At 41.0% G+C, this 13,005-nt stretch overlaps 1 protein-coding gene across 2 annotated transcripts in view; it reads right to left on the bottom strand.

Moving 5' to 3' along the window:
* Positions 1-9,277: 9,277 nt before the first annotated feature.
* Positions 9,278-13,005, bottom strand: part of zfyve27 (zinc finger, FYVE domain containing 27) — a 161,547-nt gene continuing 157,819 nt past the window's right edge. Inside the window, exons 10-11 of one of the 2 annotated variants that reach the window (XM_048609057.1) lie at positions 11,945-12,026; positions 9,278-9,930 (exon numbers count right to left, since the gene is read on the bottom strand). In XM_048609057.1, coding sequence (XP_048465014.1) covers positions 9,866-9,930; positions 11,945-12,026 — 147 coding nt within the window. In that variant the 3' untranslated portion in view covers positions 9,278-9,865. The remainder of the gene's footprint in view (positions 9,931-11,944; positions 12,027-13,005) is intronic. The other variant, XM_048609058.1, reaches the window with a different exon arrangement.

The raw sequence follows: 13,005 nt of genomic DNA, 5'->3' as shown, positions 1-13,005 counted from the left end.
TCTTACTTGATGATTTAACCTGCTTGAAATCTTGGGATGTAATAATTTGGAAAGGAATCCTTCAGCGCCATTATCTTACTGGTGGTAATGACTAAGAGAAAGCCATTTAGCTCCTTGGACCTGTTCCACCCGTTACATTAGATCTTCTGTGATCTGTATGCTTGTCCTAGCTCTCCACCTCTTGATGCTTTTGCTTTAATGAGCTATCCCTGTCTTGGAAGCCTTAATTGATTCCCCAGCATTCACAGCCTTCGGTAGGAGAAAATTCGAGAGTATTATTGCCCATTGCATGAAAAAATAAAATCTTTTGTTTTCTCCTAAAAGGACTGGCTCTAATTTTCAGATACAAAGTCTGAAATTGCTGGAAATTCTCAGCAGGTCTGGCAGCATCTATGGAGAGACATTTGGAGACATATGGAGAGACAAGGGTCACAATCCTGTGACCCTTCCTCAGAACTGATGGTAGCTAGGAAAACGTTGGGTTTTGTGCAGAAGGCAGGGTGGGGGGAGGGAGGGAGTACGGAGTAAACGATAGGTGAAGCTACAGTCCAAAAAGAGAGATGAACAGTTGGGCAGACAATGGAGTAGATAACAATCAGCCTAGGAGAGTGAATGTCTGCTAATTGGGAATATTGGTGGTTAACAATAGGTAGTGTGTAATAGCAGACCATATGATAGTTTTCAGATTATGACCTCTTGTTTCTTGATTTCCCCTCATCATTTTTGTGCATCTCAATCAAACCACTCCCTCCTGTTCCCAAGGACAAGCAAGTCAAGATTATGCAATATAATTTATAATTTAACCGATTTAGCTGGTGAGCTGTGTGAAGCCTCCTGCAAGACCAAAGTATTTTTCCTCAGGTACAATGCTGAAAACTAAACTGAGTTGCTCCAGGAGGGGCTTTGTCTACCGAAGCATGATCTCCCTTTACTAATCAAGACTGAGAATTGAGCACTGTTCTTCAGGTGAGAATGTCGATGTCAAAGTTTCAACTATTTATCCAAACAAGTCACAAAGCAGGCTTGGTAACTGAGTTCTCCTAACCTCTAAGATCTCACAACGGCAGTTCATTGTGAACAGAGACCAGTTTACGAGAAGGTTTAAACTTCATATGGGGATTTTTTGCACACACCACAACTTTACAGACAGAAAAAGTTTGGATGCTGTTACATTGTACAAGAAAGGGGACCGAGGCTAGCAGTATGCATACAGAGCCACTGAGACCCATGATTTAAAAGGCAACATATTGATGAAAGGGTTAGATCGCAGAGGGTTTTTTTGAAGCTGAGTGTAATTCAGCGCTCTTTCTCTCTCTCTTCCTTTGTGGTTTTCCTTCCCAGATTTGGTAGGCTTCCAGAAATTAGTGGTATGTTTTAAGCACTAATAATGAGATGTTATGTCACAGGCATTTAAACTAATGGGACCTCCTGGCATTTAAGAGATTAATGAGGGATGTAATACAATTAAATCCTGATAAAGACCCTTCGAATTTGCCAAGAAATGTTATGTTAGGATTGGGATATTTTATATTGTTGCATTTGTACAAATTATGTTTTGTGAGGGAGATACTGCATTTTATGGTTCATTTTGATCTATTGCTAGAAAGTAAATCAGTGGCAAAATGGAACAAGTTTTGAAGAGTGCGTCAATTAAAAATTATTCACCTTGTAGTAGTTGGATGGCAAAATGCACTACTGCACCTTTTGTAGATTTGACCCTAATTGACTTAATTACATGCAACACGGGTTGCAATATCCCGATGTATTTCCCCAGTGGGATTCTGAGTCAGGATGAACTTGTGCAAGGGAACCACACAGCCTCAGATCTTAGATGCCTCTCACCCATTAGGTTACAAGTTGCTTATCTTTTGGCTATCTTGGCTGCATAAAACCTGTGCCAATCTCTAGCTGAATCTAAGCAGAAACCATACTTATTAAATAGGAAATCATTAGAAAGTGAAAGCACGGAAATAGTACAAATCACTGATGTCGACCAGTTGATGACCTGGGACAATGAAGAAGTGACAATGTTCAGTAAAATAAACGTCACCAAATTTGGTTGTCATTATGAATCCTTGAATTGGCTACTAAATGAGTGAGGAATTTCCATTTTTTATGTGGAGGAAAGGACGTGACTTTAGTCCTTTGGAATTCCAAACTTTGTATTGGGATAGGATTGTATTGGGATAGGATTGTATTGGGATAGGATTGTATTGGGATATGGTTTATGCAGAATTGATTGTTCTTGAAATGAGGATATATGTATTTAATTAAATAATTATGTTTTATGTGATGGTTGAAAAGGCCACTTTGCTCTTCGTTACAATGCATGTTATGGGGTAGGAGTTTGGATTTGATTTTGAGGGACAAAATCTTTCATCTTATTTTGTTAAATCTGTTTTTATTTTCAACCTAAGAGCAGGATTATTTTTCTGAAAGAGGTAGCTCAAATGGGGACATTGAACATGAAGTGCTTGCTTCTTTGATGGGTTCCATGTGGGTTTTCATTTCATCCAAGATATTTCCTCTGAAAATAATATTTAAAGGACTTCACTGTAGAACTCAGTGAGGATCCAATAATCGCACGAATAAATCAGGCAGATGTGAACAAGTGGTATCACTGAGGGTGGTAGCCATGCCTAATACTGAGGGCACCGTTCTCCTTTCATCGTTTCCCTCTGGACCACCATGCAGCAACTTTCCAACATTTTGACTACTCAAAGCTCAATGAATAACGTTGACAATTTGCACGGTTTCACACAAGCTCGAATTCGTACCACTGATAAGTTTTCAAAACACACAACTACAGAACATAGAGTCATAGAGATGTACAGCGTGGAAACAGACCCTTCGGTCCAACTCGTCCGTGCTGACCAGATATCTTAAACTAATCTAGTCCAATTTGCCAGCATTTGGCCCATATCCCTCTAAACCCTTCCTTTTCATATACCCATTCAGATGCCTTTTAAATGTTGTAATTGTACCTGCCCCCACCACTTTGGCAGCTCATTCCATACACACACTACCCTCTGTGTGTAAAGGTTGCCTCTTGGGTCCCTTTTAAATCTTCCCCCTCTCACTTTAAACCTATGCCCTCAAGTTTTGGACTTTCCTACCCTGCGGATAAGACAGTGACTATTCACCCTATCCACGCTCCTCATGATTTATAAACCCTCTATAAGGTCACCCTTCAGCTTCCAACATTCCAGGGAAGATAGCCCCAGCCTATTCAGCCTTTCCCTGCAGGATACAACTGAATATTAACTAGCCAGAGACAGCAACCGTTCTTCACACAGTGAAATCTCACAATGAGAAGGATAATTCTGGTGTTATCTTTAATGCCTTTTTTAAGTGGTATAACCAAAGCCTGTCTGGAAGCAGCGCCTGGATTCAATTTTGGCTGGTGACCTTGAACAGGTAGAGGAAGGGCTCATATTGTGCAGTGGTAGTTTCCCTACCTCTGAGGCCTGGCCTCAAGTCCCATCTGTTTCAGAAATGTGTAATAGCACCTCTGAACAGATTAATTAGGAAATATTATAAGCAGGTAGAGGAAGGCCTCATGTGGTGCAATGGTAGTGTCTCTATCTCTGAGCCAGAAGGCCTCCATTCAAATCTCACCTGCTCCAGTGCTGTATCATGGCACATTTGAACAGGTTGATTCAAAAATGTAGCAATGTCCTCTGCCTCAATTAAATTATAGCTCTTGAGGTTTTGTGGTGCAGTGGTAGTGCTCTATCTCTCGGCCAGAGGATCTAGGTTCAAGTCTCACCTGGCCCAGAGATATGTCATAACATGTCTAAACAGATTGGCTAAAAATAATTACAACCAGTTCTTTACAGAAAATCCAATGGAAAGAAATTTATAGGGCTTTTGTTGTGTGGTGGTAATGTCCCTGCCTTTGAGTCAAGATGCATGCATTCAAGTCCTACCTGCTCCAGAGGTGTATAATGACATCCCTGAACAGGTTGATTAGAAAATATCTACACTTCTTGGGTCTCTCTCTGTATAATTTACCTTCAACAATGTTACAATTTCAAGTCATAAAGTCATAAAGTACAAAAACAGACCCTTTGGTCCAACCAGTCCATGCTGAACATAATTCCAACCTAAACTAGTCCCACCTGCCTGCTCTTGCCCTATATCCCTCCAAACCTCTCCTATTCATGTCCTTTTCTAAGTGTCTTTTAAACATTGTTACTGTGCTCGTAGTTAAAATTTCCTCAATTTCCCTATTAAAATGAATCACTTCACATATCTCTGTGTCAAATTTCATCTACCATTTGTGTGTTCATTTCACCAACATTTCCATGTCTGCTATTATCCTTCTCATTCTTCACTTTGTTTCCAAGTTTCATGTCCTCTGTAAACTTTGAAATTTTGCTCTGTGCACATAAGTCCAGATCATTAAGATAGATCGAAAAAAGCATTGGTCCTAACATTGGCGTCTAGTGAGCATCTTATCCCTGATAAACAACCATTTACCACAGCACCCTGCTTTCTGTTCCTTTAGCCAATTATATACCCACATGACCTTTAATCCCATAGATTTTAAGTCTGTTATTTTGTCAATTTCTTTTTGAAGTCCTTACGCAGCATGTCAACTATATTGCCCTTATTAAACCACTGCATTAATTCACCAAATAAATCAATCAACTTAATCAAACCTCATTTGTTCTTCAACAAACCCATCTTGACTTTCATTTGTGAACATAGACTTTGGAAGGATATCATATAATTCTGTCACAGTTTATTTTCTCTGTGTTTCCCCACCAACAAGGTTAATATCTCAGTCAGGGGTGTAATGTGAACAAACCTCCAGTTTTGCTGGCACCACCTCCATACCCAAGGAGGAGTGGAAGATTGTAGCCAGAGTCCTAGCAAATTCCACCCATGCTTTCCTTCAGTATCTAGGATGCATCCCATCCAAACCAGGAAATCTGAACTTCTTGAGGACTGCCTGCCTTAGAAGTGGTTTCTCGTTGTCTCTTTTTATCCTATTCAGCATCACTACTGCTTCCTCCTTTACTCTCATGTTGGCTACATCTATCAAGACCAATACCAAGTGCTAATGTAGTATCTCGATCATGCCATTGGCTTCGGCAAGCATTTCAGTCCCCAATTTGGATTTTATAGAATCCCTACAGTGTGGAAACAGGCCCTTCGGCCCAACAAGTCCACACCAACCCTCAGAGCATCCCACCCAGACCCATCTCCCTATAACCCACCTAATCTACACGTCCCTCAACACTATAGGCAATTTAGCATAGCCAATCCGCCCTAGCCTCCACATCTTTGGACTGTGGGAGGGAACCAGAGCACCCAGAGGAAACCCACGCCGACACGGGGAGAATGTGCAAACTCCCCACAGACAGTCGCCCGAGGGTGGAATCGAACCCGGGTCCCTGGCGCTGTGAGGCAACAGTGCTTGATTACCTTAAATTAATGACACCTGGTCATGAGGGATATAGATAGAGTTAACGGTAGTTGTCTTCTCCATAGGATGGGGGATTTCAAGACTAAGAGGCACATTTTTCAGGCGAGAGGAGAGAGATTTAAAAAAGACATGAGTCACAAATTTGTTACACATTTGCTGGTACGCGTGTAGAATGAACTTCCAGAGGAATTGGTGGATGTGGGTACAATTACGATGTTTAAAAGACGTTTGGATAAGTACATGAATAGTAAAGGTTTGGCGGGATATGGGCCTGGAGCAGGCAGGTGGGACTAGTTTAGTTTGGGATTATGTTCGGCATGGACTGGTTGGACCGAAGGGTCTGTTTCCATGTTGTATGACTCCATAACTCTATGGTCTTAGTCATTATCCATAAATACAAGCATCTTCTCTACACCTAACATTATCAAACCTCTTCATAATTTTAATGAACTCAATTAGACCCCTCCCCTCTGAGACATTTCTTTACGAGATTAAAGAGCACCAGGCTGTCCTGTTACTGTTGTTATTGATAATCCTTTACACGTAATAGCTGAAACCAGAGCATACTAAAGGTTACAGAATTGTCAGCTCTAAGAGCAAAGGGCAATCCTTGTCTCCCATCAATTACAAATGATGCAGCTTAACCAAGTGAAACCTCAAATTTGGGAGAGCTTGGAAGAGGATGAGTCTAGTCCTAATTTTTGGTTCTTTCACAAGATATTTAAGGTAGTGCAAGCTTTGCCAAAATTTGAAGAAAAGAATGTGGAAGCATGTTGTTTGAGAACATAGCAACCCAAATGAGGTGCCCAACAGCAGAGTGGACCTCGCCCATGCAAAGTAACGTAACTGGTAAGCATACCTGGGTATGCTTACCAGTTTTAGGCATCTGATTTAGGCATCCCTCTCGGAGGATTAAACACATATGAATTGGTCCCAGAAGCTTTCAGGCAGAGGTTTTGGAATTTGAAGAAACAGCCTGGTCTAACCTATGCAGAGATGGTAAAAACTTATGCTGTGTTTGAGAGAGTTAAGGAAAATAATTTTGGTAGGTGGGATAAGAACATTAAAAGCTTCAAATACTTAGGATACTCATAGAGACATTATTCTGGGATGTAGAGCGGCATGGTGTCTCAGTGGTTAGCACTGCTGCCTCACAGCACCAGGGATCCAGGTTCAATTCCGCCCTCGGGTGACTGTCTGCGTGGAGTTTGTACATTCTCCCTGTGTCTGCATGAGTTTCCTCCGGGTGCTCTGGTTTCCTCCCACAGTCTGAAAATGTGCAAGTTAGGTGGACTGGCCATGCTAAATTGCCCCATAGTGCCTAGGGATGTGTGGGTTAGGTGGATTAGCCTTGGGAAATACAGGGTTTCAGGGGGTTGCTGTGGATTCGATGGGCCAAATGACCTGTTTCCACACTGTAGGGATTGTATGATTCTATGAAAACTTCCTTACTTTCTATAATCAGAACTTGGGTACAAGACAAAAGGGTAGAAATGACAAGACCAGCAACTATAATGGCTGATGGCTATGAACTGATCCGTAAACTTTTATTCCGACAGCCCCAGCAACTGGGAGAAATAAAAAGTGGGAAAGAGAAAGGAAGGCAGATAACCAGGGTGGGGAAAGGACAGTAGGGAATGTCCCAAGAACTCCTCCTGAGACTAGGAAGGGAAGTGCTGAGGAGCTTAAACATTTTAATTGTAATGATTTGGACATGTTAATTTGGAATGTTGGAAGATGCGAGGTAAATGTATGGGACTAATAAGAGCGAGTAAAAATGAGTCGGAGAAGGCAACTCAAAAAGATAACATCACAGACCAGAGGGTGAGTGGCAGAATGATGAACAGCTGGCATTCCAAAACAGGATTAAAGTTAAATCATGCATCGAAGTGGAAATGGAGTATGCAGCAGAAATTATGGACTAGAGTTGCTGCACTCTGTATTGAGTCTGTATTCAAGCTGGCAAGATGTAATGAGTGGTGTGCCACATGGATCAGTACCGTTTATAATTCATAGAAATGACTTTGTTGAGAGGACAGAAGGTTTGGGTTGCCATATTTGGTGACAAGACAGAGTTAAATAGGACAGCAAATTGAGAAGAGGACACAAGGAGAATACAAAAACTTATTGATAAGTTTGTGTGAGTAAGCAAAGATATGACAAATGGAGGATAATGTATAACAATGTGAAGGTGTCCACTTTGGCAGGAAGAATACAAAAGAAGCATATTATCTAAATAGTTAGAGATTGCAGAGCTCTGAGATGCAGGGGGATCTAGGTGTCCTAGTGCATGAATCATAATAAGTTATTGTTAGTATTTAGGTACAGCAAGTAATAAGGAAAGCTCATAGAATGCGCCAATTAAACACAAAAGTTGGCAGGTTATGCTGTAGGGAACTGATGGGACCACATTGGAGTACTGTGTACAGTATCACTCACCTTATTTAATGAACGATATAATCTGTTGGAGGCAGTTCAGAGAAGGTTTACTAGATGATAATCAGGGATGAACAGGTTGTCTAATGAGGAATGCCTCGACAGACTAGGCCTGTATCTGCTGGAGATTAGAAGAGTCAGAGATCGAAACATATAAAACGCTGAGGGGTCTTGACAGGGTCAAAGTTGAGAGGACGTTTCTTCTTGTGGGACCTATTAAAAATCATAGGTTGCCCATATAAATCAGAGACAAAGCAAACCTTTACTCTCAGAGAGTCAGAGGGTTGTCAGTTTTTGGTACTGTTCGTCTGAGAAGGTGGTGAAAGCAGAGTTCTTGAATATTTTTAAGGCAAGTAATATATGGATTCTTATTAAGCAAAGCAGGTAAAAAGTTATTGAGGAGTGGGCAGAAATGTAGATTGAGGTTACAATCCAATCAGCCATGATCTTATGGAATGGTGGAGCAGTCTCGAGGGGTGAAATGTCCTGATTTTGTATGTCTGTGTGTTCGGAAGGCTGTAAAGTGCCTAATTGATCGCTGAGGGACTGTTCCTCTGGTCCAAACATAATTGGCAGCATCTAGATACGCAGATGATCCTTGGAGATTTATTTTCATCACAGAGCAAGGTTGAAGAGAACAGCTCTTTGGAGGTGGAGGGGTTGGGGGGAGATGTGTGGGTGGGGTTTGCGGGAAGGTATTTGGTGGATGGTGGGAAAGTTCAGAAAGTTGCTTAAGATGGAAGTGTGCAGGGGGCTGCTCTGTAGCCTCAGACTATTTGAAGCAGATTTTACAAGTGAGATAGATTCATTGATGGATAGAATATAGACCAGGGAGATACATTTGATGAACCTTTGAAAGAATTGACTTATCCCAGGCCCAGATAAGGTCAAGAAGTGAAGCTTGAGTAGGTACTCAATTAGATTAAAATGACAGTATTCATTCCTTCCTAACTTGAAATTAAATTGAAAGAAACATTTCAGCATGAATGTTTCAGAGATAGTAGGAACTGCAGATGCTGGAGAATCTGAGATAACAAGGTGTAGAGAAAAAAAACGGGTCTAGGCCCGAAACGTCAGCCTTCCTGCTCCTCTGATGCTGCTTGGCCTGCTGTGTTCATCCAGCTCTACACCTTGTTATCTAATATTTAAAAGGCATCTGGATGGGTACATGAATAGGAAGGGTTTAGCGGGACAGGGGCCAACTGCTGGCAAATGGGACTAGATTAATTTAGGATATCTGGTCAGCATGGATGAGTTGGACTGAAGGGTCTGTTTCTGCACCGTACAGCTCAATGACTCTACAACTCTAATTTTTCTATTTATTTCAGGTTACTTTTAAAGGGATGGAGAAAAGAGGAAGAGGAAAAAGAGTTGAATTGGAGGAACTTTAGAAACAACATTTTTTGTAAAAAGCCCGTTATTGAACAGCGACTTCTAGACTTTATTATGATGAATAATCTGAAAACTACAGCCAATCTCCCAATCCAGGAAAAACTCCACAACGTCACAAATCTTGTGGTGCTCTTCTGATATTTTTCTGCAGTGTCGTTTTTATTGAGAAAATATCAGACTTACATCACAGATATCAAACTCAAGGAAAAGCATAAAATACAATCTTAAGAAACATGGTTTATGAGGATCTGGATAGTTTTACCAGGTCTTTAAATAGTGTTCTACACGGCGCTCTATACAAAAAGAAAATTGCAAAGGTCTAATCCCACAGTATATACAGTAGAAGGCAGCATTTAGAGGTGAGGATAGATATATATATTATTTTATATGACAAACAAACATTGATTCCAGAAACAGTTTTGCTCTCATAGCTAGTCTGCAGCCCTAATCCCTTAATGCAGAAGAGTTCATTGTACATTGTACAGATGCATTTCATGCCCATCTCTGTATTCTCCAGTTCTCTGATACAGTACATTTTAGTTAAAACGTAAAAATAAAATTTACATTTAAAAGGAGTGGGGGAGAAAGGGCGGATGCCTCGTCCTATTTACTCAAAATGAAGTGGCACTGTGCACACACAAACACCGTCTCCCGTTGGGCATCTGGGGCTGAAAGAGAGACAGAAAAGATTACACTACAATATAACATGTAGTCAACATTTTCTGACTGGATGAAACTATAAATTCTGCCAATTGTTCCCATTCAATCAGGGGAGTGGGCGGTTTTAGTCATAAATCCCAATACAGTTCCTGCCAACCTTGCCCATTAGGATGGGTTTTCCAGGATGTTGACAATTTCCATTCCAACCAGGATAGAAGGATTAAGTATAAACTGAAAGTACTGCAGATGCTGTAAATCAGGAACAAAAACAAAAGTTGCTGGAAAAGCTCAGCAGGTCTGCCAACATCTGTGAAGACAAAAATCAGAGTTAATGTTTCAGATCTGGTGACCCTTCCTCAGAACTGTTGTGCCAGACCTGTTCAGCTTTTCCAGCCACTTCTGTTTTTGTTGCTGGAAGGATCATGTGTTGGGCCAGATCAAAAGGCATTGTATCAGAAATCTCAAAAGATGTACAGACAAACTTCCATTCTGAATGATAACAGAGGTCTGGGTTCAAATCCAACCAAGTCAAATTGACTGAAAAACATCTCTGGGGTCACAGCAATGCAAAGCACTGATTGGATTATATCTATGCACTGTGTTCAGTTCTGGGCATCACATCTTAGGAAGAATATACTGGACTTGGGAGGGAGAGTCCAGTGCTCAGCAGAATAATTCCTGCACTCCAAGGGTTAAAGGACAAGGTGAGATTACACAAATTAGGGCATGCATTTCCTGGAATTTAGAATATTAAGGTGTGGTTCTGATAGTTTTTATCTACCCTGTTGCTGGGAATTTAGGACTATGGTCCATAGCCTAAAAATTAGAATCAAGACTTCGAGAAGTGAATTTTTGAAACATTTCTACTTACACAGGGTGGTAGAAGTTTGGAACTCCCTCCCTCAAATAGCAAATGATGCTGGGTCAATCATTAGTTTTAAACCTGAGACTGATAGTTCGTTTGTCAAAAGTATAGCAGGATATGAGACAAAGGCAGGTATATGGAATTACATGGAAGATCAGTCAGGTCTACATTAAATGCCAGAATGCTTCTGAGGGGCTAATTGACTTAATCCTCATTTTCCAAACAGGAATGAGGAGACTGCAGGATTCTATCTAAGTAGAAGTTTGGCAGCTATGAGAACTATAAAGCTGCTAGTCCATCCTAATAGGCATGAAACATTCAATTGGCATTTGCAATGGAGTTAATTTTATTTATTGCACGTAGTTATCACTACTGAAAATGTTTTAAACAGGCAAATCAAATCATATACATTTCTATACATATGTGTTCAAAACATTCGATTTGAAGAAATTAAGTCAGATTCATCAGTAACTAGCTTCACAGTTGCATGTTCTTTTGATGTCTGTTTACTCCTCCTCAGAGTGATGGCTCATACTACAATGAGTTTCATAGACAGTGGTGCTGCTATTTTGGTAAGCGTCTACATATATTAACATGCTCTTGGAGAGGAGGAGGGGGAGAAGACGCAATTATCTCCAGCCATAAGGGTTATTTGATAGCGATCAGGAGCTTTTTTTTCCTATTCATTTGTGGGATGTGGGTGTTGCTGGCTGGCCAGCATTTTTTGCCCATGCCTAGTTGCCCTTGAGAAGGTGGTGATGAGCTGCCTTCTTGAACCGCTGCAGTCCGCCAACTTTAGGTTGGCCCACAATGCCCACAGGGAAAGAATTCCAGGATTTTGACCCAGCTAGAATCATAGATGCCTTTGAGCACAGAAGCACTGAAGGCTAGTCATGAACCAGAAACAGAGAGCCACATACTCAGCATAGCCAATGGAGGGGAAATCACACCTAGACTTTCTAGGTATATACTACCACACTAGGCAGTGCGATCACTCACTGAATCACCAGAGAGTTTATCTAACTTGGTCTTTTGCTCAAAGTAAACATGTTGATCCATACATATTGTACAGCCATTTCAAACGATTTTTGGAAAATTGTTAATTGCAAGGAAACCACCAAACACAGGACAAGGGAAGTTGTAAAAGTAATAATTACCAGTCGCTCCCATTGATGATTTGGGAACTTTGAATGAACAGCATCTCGAACAATAACTGTTACCACAGTTGCTGCAGTTACGCTAAACATGGACAGAAGAAAGAATTGTGATGGAGGAGCAGTTACTTGACACTAGTTCAGTGTATCAGCAATATGAACTAACAAGTTATTAATTACCAACAATTAATCTGTTGCACTGCACTGATCCAAAGCTTATCCAGCACTAGGCATCAATACGTAGTAAGTACACAACGTTAACCACCAGTACCCCACTCTACACTGCATTTATTCAGTCTGTAAAAGATTCTAACTGATAAATAAACTTTATATTGCACTGAGCTAGGGAAAGGAAAGAACAAGCATGAGTGGGGCACTAGGGTGGATGGTGTGATAAGACATACCAAGATATACTACAGGAATAATTAAAATGATGGCGAGTGAAAGATATGATTGTAATCTTCAAATGGATCAACAAAATGCCGTCGTGACCAACGTTAAAGAAAGAATTTGAAATTCTAAAAAGTGACTTTTACAACCTCAGGGAATTGCAAAGTGATTTACAGATAATGAAATATATTTGAAGTGTACATTTTCTTGTTCTTTCATAGGATGTGGGCATCAATGCCAAGGCCAGCATTTGTCACTCTTCCCTAATTGCCCTTGAACTTAATGATTAGCCAGACCTTTTTAGGGGACAGTCAAGAGTCAACCACAGTGCTGCAGGTCTGGAGTCACATTGAGGCCATACAAAGTAAGGATGGCAGATTTCCTTCTCTAAAGGACACTGGTGAACCAGCTGCGTCTTTACAATAACCAGTGATAGATCCACGGTCACCATCAACTGAGACTAGCCTTTTACTGTAAATTGAATGTAAATTCCACCAGCTACTGCGATGGGATTTGAACATATGCCTCTAACAGAGCAACACTGGCTCAGTATCATCTGCCAACGGTATTGCGCTTCAACATTGCACGTTCCCTTCAGGGCTGTCTCCAACAGAGTAACTCTCAGTCCCGCCCTCCGACAGCGCAGTGGGCCCCCGAGTGCCGCCCTCCGACAG

The sequence above is a fragment of the Rhincodon typus genome, chromosome 20 (genome assembly GCF_021869965.1).
Source record: "Rhincodon typus isolate 14 chromosome 20, sRhiTyp1.1, whole genome shotgun sequence".
In the NCBI taxonomy this organism is placed as follows: Eukaryota; Metazoa; Chordata; class Chondrichthyes; order Orectolobiformes; family Rhincodontidae; genus Rhincodon; species Rhincodon typus.
This window is presented reverse-complemented; position numbering and strand designations above follow the sequence as displayed.